We start from the raw sequence: 25,921 nt of genomic DNA on the forward strand, positions 1-25,921 counted from the left end.
ATATATCCCAAGAATAGCGCAAGATATATATCCCAAGTATGAAATGTGCACCAGGATAAAATAAAGGGTCACAAGATGAGCAGAGGCAGAGCTCGGGACAACACAGCCACTCCCACACTCACATCACGTGACACCCCCTCCGTCCATGCATTTGTCTTTTAATGGCCCCACAATCCCCTTTGCCACATTGGATGGGCACCTTTGAGAGACAATCTATATGGTGCACAACACTGGACGCTGACAAGGCTTCATCAGGCCATGACTTCCAGCATTCTCATTGACCTGCACACCATCATCATTTTAAAGTAACTGTGTTGTTCTTGTCTGGGCAAATGCAGCTCATTGTTTTTTTCAAAGCGCACCTTGCTGTTTATGCCACAATGCCAGCAAGTTATTATTTCTCACTATGCATGTCAGTGAACAAAGTATCATTAACATTTTCTGTCAGTATCCACGGCAACAGCAAATGTAAGTTTAGCAATTTCTAGGTCATTAGACCACAAGGGGGAGCACAACACAATCATTTTAAGAAGCAAAAAGAAAAAGATGAAAAATGCTGGATAAATGAAAGAAAAAATAGAAAATTCTGGAAATCTGATCTGCAGATTAGTCGGCATCCAAACAAAAAGGCGAGCTCGGTATTTTAAATGCCACTCATCGTGGTCCATTGGTCATAGCCCTTGGCCGGGATTCTCCAATCCCGTGGCCAAGTTCTGACGCCAGCGTGAAAAGCGGCATGAACCATTCCGGCATCAACGGTCCTCGATTGTCAGCTATGCACCCCTTCCTCGGGGGCTAGGTCGGCGCCGGAGTGGTCGCTGCTGCTCCAGCCGGCATGCCGCGGCCGGTGTGAGTTCGCGCATGCGCTGAGTTCCCGTTTCCGCGCCGACCCCCGGGCAATATGGCAGAGCCCTACAGGGGCCCGACGTGGAGGAACGTAGGCCCCCACGGAAGCAGCCAGCCGATCAGTAGGCCCGATGGCGGACCAGGCCACCGTGGAGGCCCCCCCCCCCCCCCCCCCCCCGGGGTCAGATCCCCCCCCCCCCTTGCCAGAACGTCCAGGTCCCGCCGTGTGGGACCATACGTGACGCACGCCGGCGGGACTCGGCCGATCTCGGCAGGCACTCGGCCCGTCGAGGCCCAGAGAATCGCCGGGGTGGGGGGGGGGGGGGGGTGCTTTCAATGGCCCCCGACCGGAGAGGCGGCAATACCGCAGGCGCTGGAGAATCGGCGCCGGAGAATCGGCGAGCCGGCATCGGGGCGGCGTGCCGGGATTCTCGCCCCCCCCCCCCCCCCGGGATTCTCAAACTCCCGGCCCTTAACTCTTCACCATTTCTGAAAGGTTTGGTTTTTATCTCATTCACAATACAAGCACAAGTTGGTGCAGAACAATCTGGGTTTTCCATTGATGCTAGGCTTGTGAAATGTAAATGAGGGTTGGATTTATGTGGGGGAGGTTGAAGGTCAAGTCAGGAAACTTCCTGACCCGACAGAGCTGTCTCCTTTATAAAGGCTCCAGCCAACCATGTTTTAATTCTAGGGAGGTGTGGGCAGGATGGAGATGGTCCCAAGCACAGGCAGGTCTGAGGTGACAACAAAAGATGGGTGGATAGTCAAGCTGGCACACTGGAATGGGTTAGTTTTAATGATAAATGTCAGGGCCTCAAACCCCTGCCCAACATGCCTCCTCAAATTCCTCATACAATCATGCCCCCTCATACCGCCATGCCCTCTCCTATTCTCCATGCCACCTCCATGACCACTCCATAGCCACTCATCCGATATCCACTTTGGGAACCCGCAGGAGGCATGGGCTGAATTCTCCATTCTGGTGACGAAGTGCTGATGCAAGTGTAGAATGTGTCGACTTTCATGACAGGAAATACAGTGCCGACCGCTCACTGATTCCGGTACCGGTGAGGGGCTAGCACTGTCGCCGACTGGAACACCCACCACCCGTGCCGAAAACAGCCAGAGAATAGCTGGGTTCCGGACCGCGCATGCGCACCGCTGACAACCTGCACCAGTCGCGCCCACCGTGCGCTAAATCTAAACTGCCGACCGCGACCCCACAGCCCACCAGTTTCCCCCCCCCCCCCCCCAGCCTTGACTGACGCGTACCCCCCCCGCCCCACACCACCCTCGGCCAGCAGAGCTGGACACAGTCCACAGCTGGCACGCCGGCTCAGGCCACACGTGTCCCGCGCCGTCGGGAACCCGGCCCATCGGGGGCGGTGCATCGCGGGTGGGCCGGCCGATGAGGCGCCAACGGCATGCGTGCTGCATGCATCACAATGACGCCATTTGGAGGGGGTGGAGAATCGCAAATGGCCGTCAAACCGGCACCGGCCCCGATTCTGGCGTCGGAATCGATTCTCCGCCCGATTGCCGATTACGATTTTGGCGTTGGGCAATGGAGAATCCCATCCCATATCTTTGAAATGACTCCATCAATTCAATAGACCTCTGGCTCAAATGTACTTCATGCTGGGAGGAAATAACTCTCATTCTAAAACCTATTAATAGAATGTTAAATCCCTCCAAATAGTCACATCTTTGATGTCTTTTATGATTATATTCTGGTCGGACAGAATCACCAATATTACAACCCATCAAAGGTGGAGCTCCCAAATTGGTTAGCGTTCATCATACTCTGGTGGCTTCATTCACTCAAGCATATCACAGGATGGAAGAAGGTCACATACCCAAGGACTTTCTGTGTGCTGATGTAGCTGGAGGCAAGACGGCTAATGGAACTGGTAACGTTGCTCTTCAAGGTGCTTCCAAGCAAGACGTCGATTATTGCACCTGGGAGTCACTAATTGATGACAGATTACTAATTAACCTCCTTTGGGTTAGTGTGCACCACCACAATGACCAATGGCTACAGAAACGTGGCAACAGGCACCAATGGTAAAAACAACACCCCACAATAACACTTGGAAGCTTCACGTGCTTCATTTGTGGCAGAAACTGCCTCTCAAGGATTGGCCTCCAGCCACCAGCAAGGATGCGCCATAAAAGCACAAGACATAGAAGCAGAATTAGGCCACTCGGCCCATCGGGTCCACTCCGCCATTCAATCATTGTTCATATTTTTCTCATCCCCATTCTCCTGCCTTCTCCCCATAACCCCTGATCCCCTTATTAATTAAAAACCTATCTATTTCTGTCTTAAAGGCACTCAGTGATTTGGTCTCCACAGCCTTCTGCGGCAAAGGGTTCCACAGATTCACCACCCTCTGGCTGAAGAAATTCCTCTTCACCTCTGTTTTAAAGGACCGTCCCTTCAGTCTGAGATTGTGCCCTCTGCTTCTAGTTTCTCCTACAAGTGGAGACATCCTCATCCACACTATCCAGGCCTCGTAGAATCCTGTTAGTTTCAATAAGATCCCCCCTCATCCTTCTAAACTCCAACGAGTACAGACTCAGAGTCCTCATATGACAAGCTGGTTATTCCAGGGATCATCCTCGTGAAGCTGCTCTGGACCCTTTACGAGGGTAAGATACCCCACCTGAAATGGATTGTTTGATGCATGCCCATCATCTCTCATTGCTGGAAAGATACAGGCAATGGTCAATCTGTTATAAAAGCAAAAACACACCTATTTCATTAACCAGATCAAACACAGATAATTCTTTAATAACCTCTTAAAACTGTCAGTCAAAATGTGAACACAGCCACTTTGCTGAGATAAGTGGCTCTGGAGCTTTTGTAACTCAGCCAGATACTCATACTAGGCTCAAAGGTAACAAACAGATCAAAGAGGTTAAGTGTTTGTCGTTGTAACAATGATAGTTCATTTTGTACTCGTACTGAGTAATAATACTTCCTTAGGAGATAAAATATATTAACATGGAAATGGTTTGAGAACATCCAGTTCTTGAATGGCAGATTGGATGTTTTTCTTCAACTGTTAGCATTAATTTATTTGAGATCTGGGAGTTGCTGACAACAGGAACTGTTGAGATCTTGGTCAAAATGTGACAGCACATTTATATAATATGCCTTGAGTAAGCAGAAATGATGAATGCTATACTGAGCCAGGTCCTGTGCAGTATCTCACTTGTATCGTGTAAATGTTGTGAAATGTCAGAAATTTCATTGTTCTATTATTTTTGGTAAATAAATGATTTTGCTAAAATAAATAAATACATGTGCCTGGAGTTCCCTAATTTTCTTCTAGTATTATGGTCGACAATTGTGAGAATCCCCATGGAAATTCTAGATAATGCAATTCTATGTTAATACTTTTCACCTTGACTCATCAGAAGGAGATATTGATGGGGTTACATGAAAAAGTATTGGAGGCTCATGTGGGGCGTATACATTGACATGACCTGTTGGGCTAAATCCTTCTGTGCTATAAATGCAGCTCTCGTGAGCACACGTGCCATGTCTCAGAGGATGATTAGTGCATTGCATTTCAATCAAACTTTGAAGCTTGAATACTGTGCCAGAACTCGAGAGCGTCAACATCATTGAGGCAGCAGCCTGCAATCAAACACTCAAGAGCTGGACTTCAGCACGATGGAATTCTCGCGATCACAGGGTAAATGTGTGGATCAGTGGGTGGCACATGAGCGTGATCTCCCTAACGTTCCCGGCAGAGGGCTGGGGTTAGGGATCTAGGGGCTCCTGCTGGGGCAGCACGGTAGCATTGTGGATAGCAGGTTCGATTCCGGCTTGGGTCACTGTCTGTGCGGAGTCTGCACATCCTCCTGTGTGTGCGTGGGTTTCCTCCGGGTGCTCCGGTTTCCTCCCACAGACCAAAGATGTGCGGGTTAGGTGGATTGGCCATGATAAATTGCCCTTAGTGTCCAAAATTGCCCTTAGTGTTGGGTGGGGTTACTGGGTTATGGGGATAGGGTGGAGGTGTTGACCTTGGGTAGGGTGCTCTTTCCAAGAGCCGGTGCAGACTCGATGGGCAGAATGGCCTCCTTCTGCACTGTAAATTCTATGATAATCTATGATAATCTATGCTGTGGCTGGTTAGGGGGGGAGAATGTACAGAGCGAGGTTCTCCAGCACAACTGGCTCAGTGAATGGCACTACGGTGGGGGAGGCTTGGGGGATTTGAGGGTCCTGGGGCTGAAGCCCGTAACTGATTGTTGGTCTTTCTCCTTCTCCAATTCCTCACAGATATAAGAATATGGTTGGTGTTGTCGGACCTGCAGAGGATGCCCTCTCGGTGCTGGTGGCAGCCCAGGTGGCCAGACACCGTCAAAGGCAGCAGCATTGATGCAGGCTGGAGGCGGCAACCCATGTGCAGGGGGCCACCGCACACCCTGAAGTTAGGGCTGCCCATCAGGACAAGGAGGAACTCAGAGGTGGAGGCCAGCAAAGGCCCAAGGTGTACAGGCGTTGTTAGTCTTTCGATGAGATGATGGACAGCATGTGCTGCAGAAGGCTCCGTCTCAACAAAGACACAGTGCGGCATTTGTGCCATGTCCTTGAGGCCTTCACACCATTGGAGGAGGTGGACGCCATGAAGGTCACCGCAGCCCTGAACTTTAATGAAACCATACCATTCCAGGGCTTGAACGCGGAATGAGCGGCATTTCCAAGCTGCAGCTCACAGGTGCACCCGTGCGGTCACGGATGCCCTATGTGACCAAGCATCCAACTATATCAACCTTGAGCTGGACCCGGCCCACCAAAGTGCCTGGCTGCAGGATTCCCCACCATCACCGGGATCCTGGGGGGGGCAACCAAATGACACGCATGTCGCTCTGCGCACACTGGGGCATCAGAAAGTGCCCTTCATTAGCAGGAAGGGATTCCACTCCCTGAATGTTCATCTCGTGTGTGACCACCACCTCTGGAACATGCACGTTTCCCAGGGAGCGTGCATGACAGCTACATCCTGGGACACTCGGAGATCTCTTGGAGGGTAAGGAGTACTTGCTGAGGTCCTGGATGATGACGCCAGTGCAGAGGCTGCAGACTGAGGCAGAGACCCGATACAACGAGGCCCATATTGCCACCTATGCTGTCATTGAGCGGTGTATCAGACTGCTGGAAATGCGGTTCTGATGCCTGGACCAGTCAGGTGGTGCACTGCAGTACACCCCCAGAGGGTCTTCTGTTTTGTGGTGGTCTGCTGTCCCTTCCACGATCGGGCACATCAGTGGGGCGACTTGCTGGAGGAGAGGTGGGGTACAACGGGATGGAGGATAAGCCGGAGGAGGAGCCGGAGGATGGAGGACAGGCGGAGGCATGCACAGAGGACCAGGGAGGTCCACATCTTCACCCAATTCTCATAGAACGAGGCTTTGTCTGTTAGCTCACTCCCTCTTGCCCCCCCCCCCCCCCCACACACACACACAAATACCCTCCTTCCCACCTAATCCCTCCCCCACCCCACCCCCATTTCCATCATCCTGTCCCGACCACCCTGTTCCACCCTCCCAGGGTCTGTGTAACATCACCCCAGGATGATGGGCCTGTGTCAGCACTGTCAGCAGGAGAGTGATGATAACTCACTGGGAGATTAGCTCTGGTGCTCCTCGGCTTATGCCAAAGTCTGAACCCTGTCTTTCTGCTGACATCCATCCTCTAAATTGGGTCTGTATCGGGGCGTTTGATCTTGGACCCCTGTGCCCTGCGGGTGCAGGCAGGCCTGCAGCGAAGATTTACGCAACAGATGTGTCAAATGTAACATGTTTTAATGGTGAACAGTTCTGTTCTCCTTGTTACAGATAGTGACCCCCACCCCCACAAGTGCCCACTCAGTGATTCTTTCTCTTCTTGATATTCAGTGGTCCAGTGCTATGTCTAGGTGTGTCCCAGGATGCATGTCAGAGGTGGAGGCAGCCTGTTGCTTTCCGTGCCTTTGGCAGACGTCCTCTGGAAGGCCTGGAGCCGGAAGGCCCCGATGGTTTACCGGTATCACAGGCGTTGCCCTGCCACCCTGTTCTGCCCGCTGCCCTTGAGATGCGCAGGTGTCAGGAGGGAGGGATTCGGAAGAACTGGAGACTGCCGTTGTCTCCTTGGTGGCAGGCCCTGGGTTGGCCTCCAGCGCTTCCTTCTCCCTGAAGGTGCCTGTGGAGCCCTGGGCTCTCCATGGGCTGGAGGAGCAGCTGGAGTGAGCTCCACAGGCCTCTTGAGTCGGCTGGCGCTTCCAGTCCTGGTGGCTCTCCATTGTCTGCACCGCGGTGTCAATGCCCTCAGCGATACTCCTCAGTGAAGGGCCATGCTCTGCAGTGGCTGGGCAGTGTCCAACTGCGTCTGGGACATGTCACTCAGTTCATGATGTCGAGGCCCTCAGCCATGGTCATCACAGACTGAGTCATGTCTTGAGCACCACCACTTAAAACACTGACCTTGTGCTGCAGGCTTTCTACTGCGGTCGCCACCCCAGCAGTGTTGGACTCGGTGCCACGCATCAACGGCATCATCTCCAGCGCCCGTAGCCCTTGGGACTCCTCCAATCGGCCATGCACTCACTGGAATGTCACTGACATCCCCTCCTGAATCTCACAGGTGTGTCTTATCATCGGATTCAGCTGTGGGATAAATCTGTCCAGAGGCTGGGCATCTGGCTGGGACCCAGCTGGGTCCTGGGATCCAGCAGACCTCCGACTGCTGACTCCACTTAATGCGCATCAGCAACTATGTGGTGCTCACCAGAATGTGCCCCAGAAGCCTGTCCAGTGATGTTACCCACTGAGGTGTGTGTCTCTGCGCTGGTGGAAGGTGGGGATGGGAGCTGTAATGCGTCAATGGTGGTCTCTCCGAAATGTTGTTTTGGGTGGTGGGGGGAATGACTCCGGATGGCCTGGCCCCATCAGAGGGAGATCCTGCGAGACAAATGGACATGTGGTCAGTGAGAGGGAAGGATCATTTTGTCTGACATGAACAACTCACTTGAGACAGGTCACCTGGGTGAAGGGGCAGCAGATCCTCACCTCTTTGACTCAGGTCAACCTCGCTCTTGGTGACTGCTCTCTCTTCGAACAACCCCACGATTTTCAAGGTCCGGTCCTCATAGGAGGTGTGGACTCGAATCTCTGGTACTCCGCAACCCACCTTGGCCCTTTCCCGCTTATTATGGGCTATATTCTCCTGACAGACAGAATTTACAGTGCAGAAGGAGGCCATTTGGCCCATCAAGCCTGCACCGGCCCTTGGAAAGAGTATCCTACCCAAGCCCACAATTCCATCCTATCCCGAAACACACTAACCCTACCTAATCTTTTTGGACACAAAGGGCAATTTAGATTGGTCAATCGACCTAACCTGTACAACGTTGGACTGTGGGAGGAAACTGGAGCTCCCGGAGCAAACCCACGCAGACACGGGGAGAAAGTGCAGACTCCGCACAGATAGTGACCCAAGCCGGGAATTGAACCTGGGACCCTGGAACTGTGAAGCAACAGTGCTAACCGCTGTGCTCCCGTGCTGCGCATTCCTGTGGGAACAAAGCGAGGGCATTGTGAACTGCATGCTTGATGGGTCAGGGGAGTCTATAGTAGGTGGCATTTGTGGGCACCATACCTGGAGATGAAGGGGTTGTGCTGGTGGGTGCCAGTGGGTTCTGAGAAGCAAGAATGTGGGGAGGATGCGAGATGTCAGCCAGTGATTTGTGAGGGGAGGGGTTTGAGAAGTTTTATGGGGTGGCAGGCAGAACCGATGCCAGGAGAGAGGTGGTAACTTGCAGCTCGGCTGAGGCCATTGGTCTTCTTTTGATATTAGATGGTGGTCCTACTTGTCACGCTGCCCGCACTGACGGCCGCTGCCACTGCCACACAGGCGGCATTGGTGACCCTGATGCTAGTCGCCCGAACACCTCGGGAAACAACCCGTCGGGTCGGAGAATCGCCGGGGGGGGGGGGGGGGGGGGGGGGGGGGGGCGGCGTGAATCCCGCCCCCGCCGGCTGCCGAATGCTCTGGCGCTGGGGTTTTGGCGGGGGTGGGGATCACGCCGCGCCAGACGGCGGGGCAGCGGCCCCCCCGGCGATTCTCCGGCCCGCGATGGGCCGAGTGGCCGCCCGTGTTCAGCGGGTCCCGCCAGCCTAAATCACAACAGGTCCTTACCAGCGGGACCTGGCTCCACGGGCGGCCTGAAGTGTCCTCGGGAGGGCGCGGGGGGATCTGGTGGTGGTGCCCCCACGGTGGCCTGGCCCGCGATCGGAACCCACCGATTCCGGGCAGGCTTGTGCTGTGGGGGCACTCTTTCCCTCCGCACCGGCTGCTGTGGACCTCCGCCATGGCTGGTGTGGAGACGAACCCCCCTGCGCATGCGCTGGGATGACGCCAGCACACACTGGTGCTCCCGCGCATGCGCCAACTCGTGCCAGCCGGCGGAGGCCCTTCCGCGCCGGCTGGCGCGGCGCCAAACACTGCGGCACCGGCCTAGCCCCTGAAGTTGCGGAGGATTCCGCACCTTCAGGGATGGCACGACGGCGGAGTGGTTCACGCCGCTCCTCAGCGCCGGAGAGGCCCGCCCTGCCGGTTTGCAGAGAATCCCGCCCAGGATGTCCCATCTTGCGTCAGTGGTGTCGAGAAGCCTGGCCAGGTCAGCATCCCCAAATCAAGAAGCAAGGCTGCACGCTGTCATGCTTCTGTGTTGACTGGGAGTGACTGCTGAGGGAACGTTTAAAAGCAGCTCTCCCTTGTTAGCTGTGAGACTCTGAGGCGGGAGTTGGGTGAGACAGCCGGTAATGACAAGAAGCTCGTGGGGGCTCACTTTGGCACTAAGCGCCGTTAAATACAGGTCGCAACTTCGGCAATGCGACCGTTGAGAAACACCTCTGGCTGGACTCTCCACAGCCCCGCGCCAAAATCGCGTTTGGCGTGGGGACGGAGGATCGACTTTTACGCCCGAACTGGACCCGGCGCCGCTCTCACGATTCTCCAGTCCCCAGAGAATCGCTCGCCCGTCAATCACGACGTGCGGCTGGGGGGCCATTGCCAGAGGCCCTCCCAGCGATACTCCGGTCCCGACCGGCCGAGTTCCCGACGGAGTGGTTCTAACCACGTCTTGCTGGTTGTGACTCACGCGCGGCGGTTGCGGCCTGCCCTGGCAGGGGGGGTGGGGGGGATCAAGCACCGGGGGCGGCCTTATGGGCAGCCGGGGCAGCGATCGGGCGGGTCAGATGAAGCGGCGTGGGGCAGATCGGTGGAACCTTGTTTCTTGGTCCTGGTCCACGGTCCAAGTCCGCCCTCGCGCTCGGCACTGCCGCTGGAGGCCACCGCCGTGCACATGCGCGGACTCGGAACCGGAAGTGCGGAGCCCATATCCGCAGCTAAAGCTGTGAGAATTACTCTGGGTCCCTGCCCTCTGCAGATAAGTGAATTGCTCGATATTTTTTTCAGGAAAGTCTGGAGTAAAACGCCAGCGTTTTTACGCCGGTGTGGGGGCCAAAGCCCCATTTTTTGAGAAGCCAGCCCCTCGCCTATCGCTCCCAAAATGAGACTTAGAAATGTTTCTGTTAAATCTTGTCCAAAACATACCCCAGGGAGTGAATGGAGAGGTTAGAAAAAAATTCTGAATGCAAAGGGTTGTTGGAATAAGGAATAATGTGCCACGAGGGAGTGACTGAGGCAGGGGCTAATTCTTTCAATGGGAAACTGGATCAATATTTGAAACTTAGAAATTTGCAGGGCTATGGGGTGAGTGCAATGAATTAGCTCTGGTTTTCTGTAGCACCAAGGTCAGCGCAGGCAGCGCTTGTATGATTCTGTATTAATAGTCATGTTGTGGCTGAATAAGCCTGTTTTATGCAGTTTTTTTGAATATTGCTCTTGCTGAGAACACTGTGTCCTTGAAACTTTTATCACTTGTTCCAGATAAGTTATTTCTTCTCTTTTCAATCAGAGAAGTAATTTACAGCAGCCAGCCGAAATACTTACTTTAAATTGAAAATATGCAAAAGAAAAGAAAAGCTTGCAACGCTCTCTCTATTCTCAAACCCAAATGCCATCAGCTTTTCATTGTACACTTTACTGGATAATGCTTCCTCTTAGTCCTTGACCGAAGGAAGATCACACACTGAAACATTTCTATTTGCAAGACAGCAGTGAGTAACCAGTTTCTCGGAAATGTTAACCATGATGTTGAATAAGATTTGGGCTAATGCGGAATGGATTGTTTGTGTGCTCGTGGTGCAGTCGTTCAGAATGTAAATACTGACAGTGCAGTAATGTTACAACAATTGTGGGAATGGATATACTGTCCAGTTTTGGCTCGCAATCCACCGACCAGAATTTGTGGGTACTTGTCTGTTTCAGGCACAAGTTTACAGAAATGTGCAAAGCAGGATTCTGTTTTTTCTTCTATATTCTTTCATGGGGTGTTGATGTCACTGGATGGGGTGTTGATGTCACTGGATGGGGTGTTGATGTCACTGGATGGGGTGTTGATGTCACTGGATGGGGTGTTGATGTCACTGGATGGGGTGTTGATGTCACTGGCAAGGGCAGCATTTGTTGCCCGTTCCTAAATGCCCTTGAACTGAGTGGCTTACGAAGGTCATTTCAGAGGGCAGGTGCGATTTCTCCACCGTGTTGTGCCTGGCACCGATCTCGTGCCAGGTGCATTGCGGGGCGGGTCCAAATTAGGATTTGCTCCCAGTGCGAAACCTCGCCCGAGTCACCTGACTCACGCCGCCCGGCACGATGATATTTAAATGAACCATTAGGCTAATTTAAATACATGCAGGCTACTTGAGGTCGCATTCTCCCAGCGCCCAGGTGAACCTGGCCGCACCGGTGAGGCCTCATCCGGATGCCAACTAGTGCTGGTCTCCACAAGCTGAGACCAAGCCCTCTTGGAGTCTTGGAGGCTATTAGAGTCTGTTGGGTGGTCAGGCAAAGGGCAGGGCAATACCCTGGAAACCCCCTGGCACCAAGCACCCTGACAGTGCCAACCTGGCAGGCTGAGTGCCAACTTGGCACTGCTGCAGTGCCCAGTTGTTTGTATCAGGGTGCCATGGGCACTGCCCAAGTGCCATGCTGGTGGTGCCAAGGTGCCCAAGTGCCATGTTGGCACTGCCAAGGGGCAGGGCCTAAAGGGGAACCATGCCCATGAGAGGGAGGATGAGGGGGGTATGAAGAATGAGGGTGAAGGGGGTTATCATTGGGCCTCATAAATGTTGGGGATGAAAGGGGGGGTCCTGAATAGGGGGGGGGGGGGTCCGAAAAGGGGACGGGGGCCTGAACGGGGGTTTCCTCACTGACCCCATAACGGGGTGTCCTCACTGACCCCATAGAGATTGGGGCATCCTTTCAAATTGGCGTCCCGATCTCTGAGGAGTCGGTCTCACCAGTGAGTTCAGCTCCCCGCTGCTGAAAGAATTTCTAAGTGTGGTCTAGACCGAGGAGAAACTCCCCAAGGCTGAAAAAAATGACTAAGTGTGTATAAATCCAGGTCTGGATCTCACCAGTTCCAGATTTGTTAATTGAATTTGAATCACAGCAGCTGCCGTGGTTGGATTTGAACCCACATTCCCAGGTCATAACACGTGGATTGCTAGTCCAGTGACCTTACCGCTACGCCAATTAATGATGCTCCTCCTCTATGATGCACATAGGATCCTTGTACAAATTTGGAGTAGAAATGGATTGGGTAAGTGTCATGCACACTCCTCCCCCTTACTGGACTTTATTTAAAAATAAAGATCTGATTCTCCAATGAAAGAAATCTGCTGTTCTTATCCGGTCTGGCCTACAGTGACACCAGACCTTGAATCTTAATTGCCCTCTGAAATGGCCTAGAAAACAACTCCGTAGTATAGGATAGGCAATAAATGCTGGTTCCGCCAGTGCTGCCCACACCCCATGAATGAATGAATTCAAAAAATATCTAATACATAAGTAGTTTCTATTTATTTCATTTACAGATTGAACAACAAGTCTCCCTGGAACATCTGAAGAGCATCCAGGCTGCGTTTGAGGTGAATTTGCCCCCCTTTCAATCCAGCATACTGTCATAGATCAGAATTAAATTATGTTGAGATTTGAGTGAAAGATGTCACGTTTAATTAGACAAACATCAAATTAATTACAGTATTATTCAGAAAAGTAAGACTATTCTGACACAATTATAGTACATTAAGCTCAAGTAAAATATTCCCCATTAAAATTATTGGGCGAGGTCTTGCGGTTGTTCACACCAGCGGTATCTTCCAGTCCCGTTGACTGCGCAGCCCCGCCACAAGTTTCCCAGCAACATGGGGTGGGTTCAATGGGAAATCCATGGACCCCGATGGGACCAGAAGATCCCGTCACCGGCCAATCGCAGGCCACCTCCCACCTCTGAGAAACACGTCACAGGGAGATTGGAGAATCCCGCCCGTTATTTCTCCAAAGTGCTATCCCTTGTTGGTAACTCAACTTTTAAGAAGCAAAGTACAGAATACAGAGTTAATAGAGATCCTCTGATTGATAGTCACTAGATGCTGAGACGACAGTAACAGCCTCAGAATGTTTTCTGTTTGCCTTATTGCCTGGTTAATACGGGTGATGTGGCTGGCACCATTTGTCCAAACGTGGGTCTGTTCAGGCAAAAAACCCTTTTTAGTTTGGAAGCCAGGGTCCTATAATGTGAATAAGACCCCACTTACCATTTTTGGTCAGTGACTTCAGTGTGCATGTTCCAAACTATTCCATAAGTGATGGGACCAAAGACATGCAAAACAAAGTGTTGGATTATGTTAAATTACCACAAAATAATTTGGGCTACAATTATTTGTAGACACTGATCCTCTGTATTAATGGTGCCCACACCACAACCTACCCTACTGGCAGCTGTTCTGACATTATTTCAAAGCTTCATGGAGCTGCAGTGGGATGGCTGTTTAAAAACTGTTTCTGAAAAGGCAAATAGAGTGGCACTTAACTCAGTCAGGGTAATCACCCAATTCTAACAACCTGTTATTAGCCTGAACGATACTCAGTGGTTACTATCACATGCAAAAGGAAGAGATGGTGTAGAAATGATATAACAGTTTAAAACTGTGGCAGGAATGTGGCTTCCAACACGCCTTCCTTTAGATGTTAAGTGAAGGATAAAAAGCCATAACTAAAATATCAAGGAGACATTAATAGCTAAGCAATTTGGACAATCCTATCTTATGGATAAAGAAATTATGTGGAATGAATTCATTACATCATAAACCACTTTAAAATGGTTGACGTTTTAAAAATAAAAACCTTTAATGGCAATGTAAAGATGGTGTGAACAAAATAAGACAATGGAAAGGGCATTTCAAGATGATTTAGATGCTAAAAGTGTTGTATAGCGAAGTATGGATGTTGAGGTGCAACTGCATCACCTCTTGTGTTAATGATAGAAGAATGGACGTCTGGATTACAGTCCAGTCTCTCTTGATGCTGGAATCCAGAGCCTGCATGGCAGCCATTTAAGATTCTGTCAAAGCTGCAAAACAGCTAAAAGAGATTTGCTCGCTCCTTCCCCTCACTTTCCCAATTAAAGCTTCCAGAGAGGCAGGCGAGAATGGTGGGGCAGCCTTCCTGTTCATTCTTAGCTTGAAGAAAGCATCTACAACAGCTTGCAGCACTTAATGCAGCCCTGCTCAAAGAAACACATTCACGCTTAAGTCCAGCTGCTTGGGGCTTGCTTTAGACATCTTTGGCTGTCTATTTCTGCAGGCAGTTGTGAGGACAGCCTAGTCCTGCTATTCTAATAAGGCGGGGACTAAAATGGCCTTGTGCTCCACTGTCCACGCTGCCCATCCTTCCTGACCCGCAACCTGTCCAACCCAGTAATGCACCCTGCATCGGGCCTGAGCACAGTTTCAGTAATTAAAATATGGGTTTGATGTGTGAAAAGTAAATCTCCTTTGCTCTGTTATTTTCAGGAGTTTGAAAATGCTGGAAGGAAATACTTGGACGTGGAAGCATTCAAGCAGATAATGAGGAAGTGTCTGGGATTTCATGGAGTTGTAAGTGGTGGACATTGGCAGACAGACACAGTTCTGATGTTGACTATTTACTCTCTGTCCTGAGCATATTTCCCAATTAAGAGGATTGATATTTCCTCTCAGGACTAATTGTGATAATTGGGGAGGAAAAGTTAATAACACAGGAAATTCGAAAGTGAAGCTCTTAGAGTACTGTTCTGATTTTGCCCTTGATATCTAATAAATTACTCTGCACCTTCAATGGAAATAAGCAAAAGTAGTATTAACTTGCTAAGGCGTTGGTTAAGGTCTAGAATTCTGGAGTTTCTCCAAAGAAAGATTAGTGCCAAGTGGTTGAAATGATTCCAATTGGACCAAATTGTGTGCCGTTTTGCATGGAAAGTTCATTATCAGAGTTCCTGCTACAGATTTTGTACAGGGAGGGAAGGGAGTGGTGGGACTGAAAAATTGCAATTCACATGAACATACAAACCCACAAATCAGGAACAGGAGTTGGCCATTTGGCCCCTCGAGGTTGCTCCGCCATTCAATAAGTCATGGCTTATGCAATTGTAACCTCAACTCCACATTCCTACCTACCCCAGATAACCTTTCACCCCCTTGTAATCAAAAATCGATCTATCTCAGCCTTAAAAATATTCAAAGATTCTGCTTCCACTGCCTTTTGAGAAAGAGACTCCAGAGACTCACGGCCCTCTGAGAGAGAAAAAATCCTGCTCATCGTGGTCTTAAATGAGCAAACTTTTATTTTTAAATAGTGACGCCTAGTTCTGATGCTCTCACAAGAGGAAACACCCTCTCCACATACACACTGTCAATGCCCCTCAGCATCTTAAAGGTTTTGATCAAGTTGCCTCTTACTCTTCTAAACTCTAGTGGACACAAACCTAACCTCTCCAACCTTTTCTCATAGGACAACCTGCTCATTCCTGATATTAGCCCCGTAAACCTTCTCTGAACTGCTTATAACTATTATGATCCCAGACCAGACTCCAACAGTGTCTACGATACAGGACAGAAACCCCAATACTTTATTTTAATATAATATGACTGAAATTCTTACATTCATCATACCCCCCAGCAATATAAAAAGATGCCTTAATTTTCCTGAAGCCTTTTAAGTCTAAACATTTCTCATTAACAAACACAACTAATTCTTTATAAGATACATAGCATATTACAATTAAACATGCAAACTTAAACAGTAATATTGCCCATTTCAGTCTTTTTCCACCTTCAAATGTTCCAATATTCTCACATTTAATAAGTTGGTCCGACTGATGGTGGAAATGTTCGAGGATGTGATGGTAAAGGGAGGGTTGCAGGGGAATATGTGACAGGCAACCATTTCATTGTTACTTAGAAAGGAGAGGGATCTGGTGGAGTGTGGGTTGCATAGGACCAATTCTCGACTGAATGCGGATGCCAAGATGCTGGCGAAGATGTTGGCGGTGAGGCGGTAGGAGAATTTTCTGAAGGTGGTGGGGGAGGATCAGATGGGCTCCGTCAAGGGCACGTAGCTGTCATTGAACGTGATGCTTTCTCCGGTAGAGGGAAGGGAGCTGGAGGTGGAGGTGGCCATAGATGCGGAGATGTTTGACAGAGTGGAGTAAAGTTATTTGTTTGCAGTGCTGGAGAAGTTTGGGATTGGGTCTAAGTTTGTGGCATGGGTTGAATTGTCATACAAGGATCCAGCAGCATGTGTGCAGATGAATGACATGAATTCTGGGTACTTCCCACTATCCCAGGGAATGGGGCAATTGAGCCCTTGGCCAATGCGGTGAGGCGTTTGGATGTACGGAGGGGGATAGGGAATAGGGTGTCTCTGTACCCATATGATTTGCTGCTGTACATTTTGGACCCAGACTCATCGATGAGGGACATAATGTGGTTGCTAAGGAGATTTGGGGTGTTTTCGGTGTATAATTGAATTTAGGGAAGAGTGAGTATTTTGTGGTGTCCCCTCCAGGTGCAGGGGCGGGAGTGGAAGTGTGCCATTCCGGGGAGCGACAACTCACTTCAGGTATTTGGGGGTGCAGGTGGCTCAGAACAGGGCATGACTTTGTAAGCTAAATTTCACGGGCCTGATGGGGAGGGTGAAGGAGGATTTGGGGGGATGAAATGAAATGAAAATCGCTTATTGTCACAAATAGGCTTCAAATGAAGTTATTGTGAAAAGCCCCGAGCAGTAAAGATAAATTTTTTGCCACAGTTCCCGTTTTTGTTCCTGTCTGCCGGTGTTTTTGCAAAAGTCATTCTTTCGAGGGGTAGACAGGGTGATCTTGTAATTTGTGTGGGGAAGCAAGTTGCTAGAATAAGGAAGGCAGGGCTCCAAAGGGGGCGGAAGCTGAGGAGCGTGGCCATTCCGAACTTGTTGCACTATTACTAGGCGGCGAATGTGGAGAAGGTGCGGGGCTGGAATAAGGAGGCAGAGGCTGTGGGTGCAGATAGAGACGGGTTCTTGTAAAGGGTCGGGGTTGCGGGCGCTGGCAACGGCATCGCTACCATTCGCCCCGGGAAAGTATTGGGTAAGCATGTAGTGGTAGCCACGCTGACGTTTCGTGGGAAATTTCGGACAGCATTTCAAGTTGAAGGCAGGGTCAAGGGTGATGCCGATAAGAGGGAATCATGGGTAAGAGCCAGGGAGAATGGATGTGAAGTTCTGGGGGTGGGAGGAGAAAGGTGTAAAAGAGATGAAGGATCTGTTTCTGGAGGGGCGATTTGCAAGTTTAGAGGAGCTGGGGTGAAGTATGGGCTCCAGTGTGAGGAGGGCTTCGGGTGTATGCAAGTGCAGAATTTCACAAGAACAGAAGGAGTCTATGGAAGTGATTAAGGCCAAGTGGGAGGAAGAGTTGGGGTGGTGTTGGAGAAGGGATTATGGAGCGAAGTGCTGCAAAGGGTCATGCCTTGAGCTTGTGCGCGAGGCTGGGGTTGATTCAGTTAAAAGTGGTGTACAGGGCGCACTTAACAAAGGCAAGGATGAACCGGCTCGAGGATACATGTGCCATGTCTTAGAGGGTGTTTAGTGCATAGCATCTCAAGGAAACTTTGAAGTCTGAACAATGTTCAGGAGCATCAGCACCATAGAGGCAGTTGTCAATAATCAAGCACTAAAGAGCAGGGCTTCAACACTGCGGATCTTCTCGTGACCAAAGGGTAAGTGTGTAGATCAGGGGAGGGGAGGCCAATGATGGCCTCAGGTGTACAGGCGTCGTTGGTCTTTCATTGAGATGAATAACAGCATGTGCCGCAGAAGACTACATCTCAGGAGAGCGAGACAGTGCAGCACCCATGCTACATCCTCGCGGACTTGGCACCCTGTGGAGGAGGGCACTCGCTCCCGGTGCCGTGAAGGTCACCGCAGCCCTCAAGTGGGAGGAGGATCTGTGCAGCATTTCACAATCTACACAATCACGGATGGTCTGTATGCCGGGGCATCAAACCTTATCACCTCAACCAGGACCAAGACCAGCAAGATGCCCGGGCTGTGGGGATTCTCCATCATTGCTGGACTGCCCAGGTCCAGAGGGCCATAGGTGACACACATGTCACTCTGCACGCACCGGGGCATAAGGGAGTGACCTTTAGTAACAGGATGGAGCTCCACTCCTTGAATATCCAGATTGTCTGCGACCGCCACCGAGGGAGCTTGCATGACAATTACATCCTGGGCACTCTGAGACCCCCGGCCTCTTTGAGGGCCACGCCAGGATGACAGGTTGGCTCTCGGGGGACAATGGGTACCCGCTGAGGTCCTGGCTGGTGATGCTCGTGTGGAGGCCTGAGACGGAGATGGAGACCCGATATAATGAGGCTATGCTGCCAACCCATACTGTCATTGAGCGGTGAATCGGACTGCCAAAAATTCACCAGATTCTCATAGGATGAGGCTATGTCCTCAGCTCAACGTCGTCGTCCCCCGGCAATTTCCCTCCTACCCCCAATCTCTCCTTCCCCCTAGCTACGGATACTGAACCCCTCTCCCCCCCCATTGCCCACTTAGTGATCCTCAGTCTTTTTGATCTTTTATGATCTACTGCTACGTTTAGGTGTAGGTAGCCTGCTGCTTCCCGCACCCTGTGGCCTTTGATGCCCATGGCGGGTGTCCTCTGGAGGGCCTGGAACCGGAGGGGCCTGGATGACTTACTTGTGCCACAGGTGTCACCATGCCATCCTGTTCTGTCTGCTGCCCTTGAGATGTGCCGGTGTCAGGATGGTGGATCAGAAGAATTGGAGACCACTGTTGGCTCCTTGGCAGGCCCCGGGGTTGGCCTCCAGTGCTTCCACCTCCCTGATGGTGCCCTGGGGGACTCCAGGGGACGGAGGAGGAGCTTGAGTGAGCTCCAGAGGCCTCTGTGTCACCTGGCTGAGCCAGTCCTGGCTGCTCCCCATTGTCTGCACCATGGTACTGGTGTTCTCAGTGATGGTCCTCAATGATTGGGACATGCTCTGCAGTGCCTCAGCGTGATCCACCTGTGCCTGGGACATGTCCCTCAGCAACTGGGACATGATGTTGATCCCTTGGCCATGGTCGCCACAGACTGAGCCATGCCTTGGATTGGCATCAACACCTTGGTGGGAGCAGGATGTCCCACCTCTCATTCACAGCATCCAGAAGTCTGGCGGGATTGGCATCGCCAAAGCGAGGAGCAGGTCTGCGCGCTGCCATGCTTGTGTGTTGACTGGGAGTGAGTGGTGAGGGAGCGTTTAAAAGCAGCTCCCACTTATTAGTGGCTAGAAGCTGAGTGCGAGTCAGGTGAATCAGAAGGCGAGGGAGCCAGTAATGTCAAGAATCTCATGTGGGCTCCTTTTCAGCACTAAGTGCCATTGAATGCAGACCGCGATCTCGCCAATGCGGCCGTCAATGAACACCCCACCAAACATGCCAAAAATGACACTTAGAAATGTTTTTGGGTGGGGGCATAAAAGTGGGTGCTGTGTCTGTGGTACCCTGTGCTTGCTATAACCATAATAATTAATTATAATAATTGCCTGTCCAATTAATGATCTCTTAAGGACTTATTTTTGCCATTGCTGAGATTTTGCCTGTGGCATGTGTCCAGGCTGCCTCCACGAATGGGAATGGATGCTGGCGTAGGCGGTGCCTCCTTGAACACCACCCTCCAAAGCGTATTTCCCTTCTCCTTATGGTTTCCATCCCACCCTGATATTTCAATCCCGGCCTCCCCACGCCCTACTTCCCTCACCATGGCATGCCAGCCTGACTCCAATGAGACCCCAGACTTGCCTCAGCCCAGGCTCCATGGCTGTTCTTCTTCAAGGGAGACTGCCTGCAGTTCCAGCAGTGGCCACTGCTCCAGGTAGTGCTGCTGGACTAAGAGAGCTGCGACCAGTGGTTCTCTGAGGTGGGACTTCCTCTCCAATGGGGGTGGAAAGCCGGCATCAAGCCAAAGGCGCAACAACCATTAAATGGCACTGAGAATAGCCAGCAATGTCCAGGGGGGGTCACCCCTATCTTTTATAACGGGGTGGAGACTCCACATAAAATTCAGCCCAAACTGACTGAGGTGAGCATTCCATCAACTGAACCATGGCTGACACAAAAACCTACACTGTCATTGGAGCGGGAATGGAGGACAGCAAGTGTGATCCAAATGTAAAGGATCAAACATTCAAGGTAAGCTCAGAGAAGCTTAAGCTCTACTCTGGAAAGAAGCCAATTGAGAAAGGAGTTCACCACAAAGTCAATTTAAAGCAGGTATTTTTTAACTCAGAATTGTAAATATTTGGAGTAACCTACCAGGGCGAATGATAGAGATAGAAATGTTGGTATTGTTCAGAATGCAGCTTATGCTACAATGGGAGAGCTACTTAAAACTCACCTTTAAAAAACAAAAATAACCTTTCTTATTCTTGGTGTTTCTTATGACCATATTTTATTTCTGACTTTGGTCGATGTTTCTCGTTTAACTCATTTCATTGTTCTTTTCTTCACTCTAGCATGATGACCAAATTGGAGAACTCTTCAGAAAGATTGATTATTCTGCAAATGATCAGATTGATTGGGTATGTGCACCGTTATGGCTGTTTACTTGTTAACATACTCACTGCTCTTTTCCAGTGCTGGATCTTGCACATTGAGAACTTCTTCAGTAATTCAGTTTCTCACGGGAATGAACTCGTCACTAGATTAAAACTCTTGAACCTTGAAGCTATTCCCTGAGTAACCATTTTAGAAGTCAAAATTAAAGAGTAATGGTTAACTTTAATATACTAATGCTCATCTGATGTGGTGATGTTGATTGAGGTATAAATATTGAGCAGGATAGCAGGCATAACTCCCCTGCTCTTTTTCAGAATAGTCTCATGGAATCTTTCACATCCAAATGAGAGGTGTATGGGGCCTCGGTTTAATGACTCCTCTGAAAGACGGCACATCGACAGTGCAGCACTCCCCATGTACTTTGCTCCAGCATCATCTTATATTGTGATGCTCAAATCCTGGAGTGCAAATTGAACCCACAACCTTCTGGCTCAAAGGGTGTTCCTAATGGAACCACGGCTGACACAAGCAATATGGACGTTTGAGATGCTACGGAGGGTGTGATCCAAAAGAGCTTTTGATGTCATTGTCATCAAAGCAACTGGCTGCAAGACGTATCACTGAAGCCAACTATGAGAAAGTTAAATAAACATGTACACTTAAAATAGCAAGATCACCCAAATCATGATTCTGTATTTCCTGAGGTGATTTTGCTCCTTACACAATGGGCACAGTAATGTTTCTGAATTGGTTCACCCAGTTGCCTGGGCTGGGGAATTTTAGCTATGAGGAAAGATTGAAAGGGCTGGGGTTGTTTTCCTTGGAGCCAGAGGAAGCTAAGGAGTGGCTTACGAGGGGTATAAAATCATTGGGGGCCGAGATTAAATAAGTAGCAATGATCTATTTACCAAAGCAGAGGGGTTAAAAATCAGGCGGCATAGATTTAAAGTAATTGTCAGAAGAATTAGGGAAGAAATGAGGAAAGATGTATTTTACCCAGAGGGTGGTAGAGACCCAGAACTCACTGCCTGACCAGGGTTTCTGCAGTAGACACTCTTCGATATCTGTGTGAAGAGCTGTGTCCTGCGGGACTACGGACCCAAAGCAGGAAGTTGGGAATAGGCTGGGCAGCTCTTCATCAACTGCACATGGACACGATGGGCTGAATGGCATCCTGGTGTTGTACGTTTTCTATGGTTCCTAGTTGTAACACGAGTGTTTGTTATCTAACTCCATCAAATCTACAGATCTTTCCCCCCCCCCCCCCCCCCCCTCTCATACTCAAAAACAGGGTTAAAATATCATTCAGCTGCTTGAAGCTGTAACTTGGATAGATGTTCAGGTAAGGGCAGACCCATGAAATAATTCCAGAGGAGAAAAGGTTATTTCTTCTAAGAAAAAGAATTAAGTAATTCGAACAGTGCAAAATAATGAATAATTCTTTGCCATTTGTTGATTTATTTTTCATGACTCCCATTTTCGGATATATTTCTGAAATAATTGAACCTGCACAGGCTGCAAAACCTGATATTCTCATCCCTCATTTCCAGTTCATTGTAATGAGGTTGCTTCTTTAATCTCTGATGCTGCTTTTTTCAAGGCCACCATTGCATACTGTTTTCATTTTCAATTTGACTCTTTTGCCACAATCGACGTGAAACATTAACTCTCTGCGCGGATGCTGCCAGACCTGCTGAATGTTTCAAGCGGGTTTTGTTAATTTTGCTTTTTCAGCATGTTCAGTGTTTTGCTTTTCATTTGCTTGCTGTTCCCTTCTGTGAAGCACGGAACTGCACAATGACAGCAAGTCCCTCAGGATTGAGGCTGGAATTATCCAGGCCCCGCATCGCACTCATGCTGCTATTTAACAATCAAAGAACTTATCTTACAACACAAAAATCCGATAGCAGCATCACATTTCTTCTCGTGGAATTTAAAATACAGATGCAGGGTGAGAAGGTAAAATCAAGCACTAGTGTTTTGTGCTTAAACAAAGTAGATTACAATGGGATGAGAGAAGAACTAGACTGGGAGCAAAGACTTTATGGTGAAACAGTTGAGGAACAGTGGAGAACCTTCCAAGCGATTTTTCACAGTGCTCAGCAAAGGTTTATACCAACAAAAAGGAAGGACGGTAGAAAGAGGGAAAATCGACCATGGACATCAAAGGAAATAAGGGAGAGTATCAAATTGAAGGAAAAAGCATACAAAGTGGCAAAGATTAGTGGGAGACTAGAGGACTGGGAAATCTTTAGGGGGCAACAGAAAGCTACTAAAAAAGCTATAAAGAAGAGTAAGATAGATTATGAGAGTAAACTTGCTCAGAATATAAAAACAGATCGTAAAAGTTTCTACAAATATATAAAACAAAAAAGAGTGGCTAAGGTAAATATTGGTCCTTTAGAGGATGAGAAGGAAGATTTAATAATGGGAAATGAGGAAATGGCTGAGGAACTGAACAGGTTTTTGGGGACGGTCTTCACAGTGGAAGACACAAATAACATGCCAGTGACTGATAGAAATGAGGCTATGACAGGTGAGGACCTTAAGATGATTGTTATCACTAAGGAGGTAGTGATGGGCAAGCTAATGGGGCTAAAGGTAGACAGGTCTCCTGGCCTGGTGAAATGCATCCCAGAGAGCTAAAAGAGATGGCTAGGGAAATTGCAAATGCACTAGTGATAATTTACCAAAATTCACTAGACTCTGGGGTGGTCCCGGTGGATTGGAAATTAGCAAACGTGACACCACTGTTTAAAAAAGGAGGTAGGCAGAAAGCGGGTAATTATAGGCCAGTGAGCTTAACTTCGGTAGTAGGGAAGATGCTGGAATCTATCATCAAGGAAGAAATAGTGAGGTATCTGGGTGGAAATTGTCCCATTGGGCAGACGCAGCATGGGTTCATAAAGGGCAGGTCCTGCCTAACTAATTTAGTGGAATATTTTGGGGGCATTCCCAGTGCGGTAGATAACGGGGAGCCAATGGATGTGGTATACCTGGATTTGACAAGGTGCCACACAAAAGTTTGCTGCATATGATAAAGATGCATGGTGTTAAGAGTAAAGTAGTAGCATGGATAGAGGATTGGTTAATTAATAGAAAGCAAAGAGTGGGGATTAATGGGTGTTTCTCTGGTTGGCAATCAGTAGCTAGTGGTGTGCCTCAGGGATCAGTGTTGGGCCCACAATTGTTCACAATTTACATAGATGATTTGGAGTTGGGAACCAAGGGCAATGTGTCCAAGTTTGCAGACGACACTACGATGAGAGGTAAAGCAAAAAGTGCAGAGCATACTGGAAGTCTGCAGAGGGATTTGGATAGGTTAAGTGAATGGGCTAGAGTCTGGCAGATGGAATACAATGTTGACAAATGTGAAGTTATCCATTTTGGTAGGAATAACAGCAAAAGGGATTATTATTGAAATGATAAAATATTAAAACATGCTGCTGTGCAGAGAGACCTGGGTGTGCTAGTGCATGAGTCACAAAAAGTTGGTTTACAGGTGCAACAGGTGATTAAGAAGGCAAATGGAATTTTGTCCTTCATTGCTAGAGGGATGGAGTTTAAGACTAGGGAGGATATGCTGCAATTGTATAAGGTGTTAGTGAGGCCACACCTGGAGTATTGTGTTCAGTTTTGGTCTCCTTACTTGAGAAAGGACGTACTGGCACTGGAGGGTGTGCAGAGGTGATTCACTAGGTTAATCCCAGAGCTGAAGGGGTTGGACTACGAGGAGAGATTGAGTAGACTGGGACTGTACTCGTTGGAATTTAGAAGGATGAGGGGGGATCTTATAGAAACATATAAAATTATGAAGGGAATAGATACGATAGATGGGGGCAGGTTGATTCCACTGGTGGGTGAAAGCAGAACTAGGGGGCATAGCCTCAAAATAAGGGGAAGTAGATTTAGGACTGAGTTTAGGAGGAACTTCTTCACCCAAAGGGTTGTGAATTGATGGAATTCCTTGCCCAATGAAGCAGTAGAGGCTCCTTCATTAAATGTTTTTAAGATAAAGATAGATAGTTTTTTGAAGAATAAAGGGATTAAGGATTGTGGTGTTCAGGCTGGAAAGTCCACAAAAGATCAGCCATGATCTCATTGAATGGCGGAGCAGGCTCGAGGGGCCAGATGGCCTACTCCTGCTCCTAGTTCTTGTGTTCTTATGTTATCACTAACATTCACATACAGAAAAATAACTTTATTAACAAAAACAACAACCGCGGAATTTATTAAAGAGAAAGGTTCAGAAAGAGTGTGGGGTTTGCTGGAGTCCGAGGAAAGGGGCTCTGAAGGTGTATATTGGAGGGCAGGAGGCTCTCCTTCTCCATTTCCGCAATCTGATTGTCTGGATGGCGCTGCACAATATGGCTATCACTAGTAAGATTTCCATTGTGTGTGACAGGGAATACCACTTAACGAGATTCTCACACCATGTGGGGGTATCGGTGGCTGGGTCTATGTGTGGTGTAGTGTCCGGGCTGGGGGGTGGTGTGTTGGGTAGTCGTGTTCTGGGCTTGTGTGTTGAGGGAGGTGGAGGTAGGTAACGCGCGCAACTGTACTGTTCCAGCGATGATCATGATGCCGATCATCAGGGTCGTCTTCATCTTACTCAGGCTTTCCTGTATCTTTGTATCTTCCTAGGGGAACAAGCATAGTGTCTATCATTATCTTGCCGCTTAATATCTCGCTTGTCTGTCTGTGTCTCCTTAACGTCAATTTCCCATTAGAATCGTCACCATATGTGATTCCCTCATTTTTTTTTTAAACAACCATTTGCGGAGACGAGATATCCCCCCCAAAAATTTGTGTCACAGTGCGAGCACTCTCGCAGCCTGCGGTCGATGGGCTGAGTGGGCGGACAATTTCTCCGTCCTCTGCAAACTTGTTTTTCCAACCAAGTGTTTCTGACATGTAAATAGTATGTGGGGGATAGCAACCGAATGGTTGCGGGAGAGGGCAAAAGTTGTGGCAAAAAGCATTCTATAAACCATAGGACTGAAAAAGAACAGCAAAAGAGTTTCAAAA

General features: G+C 49.2%; 1 protein-coding gene across 3 annotated transcripts in view; it reads left to right on the forward strand.

Annotated features, from left to right (window-relative positions):
* The window catches only part of wdr95 (WD40 repeat domain 95), a 220,449-nt gene that overhangs the window by 59,473 nt on the left and 135,055 nt on the right, over window positions 1–25,921 (forward strand). For all 3 annotated transcript variants that reach the window (XR_011935212.1, XM_072476980.1, XM_072476981.1), the window contains exons 3-5: window positions 12,847–12,900; window positions 14,827–14,910; window positions 20,851–20,916. Coding sequence is in view for 2 of the 3 variants with exons in the window: in XM_072476980.1 (XP_072333081.1) it covers window positions 12,847–12,900; window positions 14,827–14,910; window positions 20,851–20,916 (204 nt within the window). In the remaining variant the exon portion in view is untranslated. The remainder of the gene's footprint in view (window positions 1–12,846; window positions 12,901–14,826; window positions 14,911–20,850; window positions 20,917–25,921) is intronic.

Source organism: Scyliorhinus torazame, chromosome 15 (genome assembly GCF_047496885.1).
Source record: "Scyliorhinus torazame isolate Kashiwa2021f chromosome 15, sScyTor2.1, whole genome shotgun sequence".
Classification (NCBI taxonomy): domain Eukaryota; kingdom Metazoa; phylum Chordata; class Chondrichthyes; order Carcharhiniformes; family Scyliorhinidae; genus Scyliorhinus; species Scyliorhinus torazame.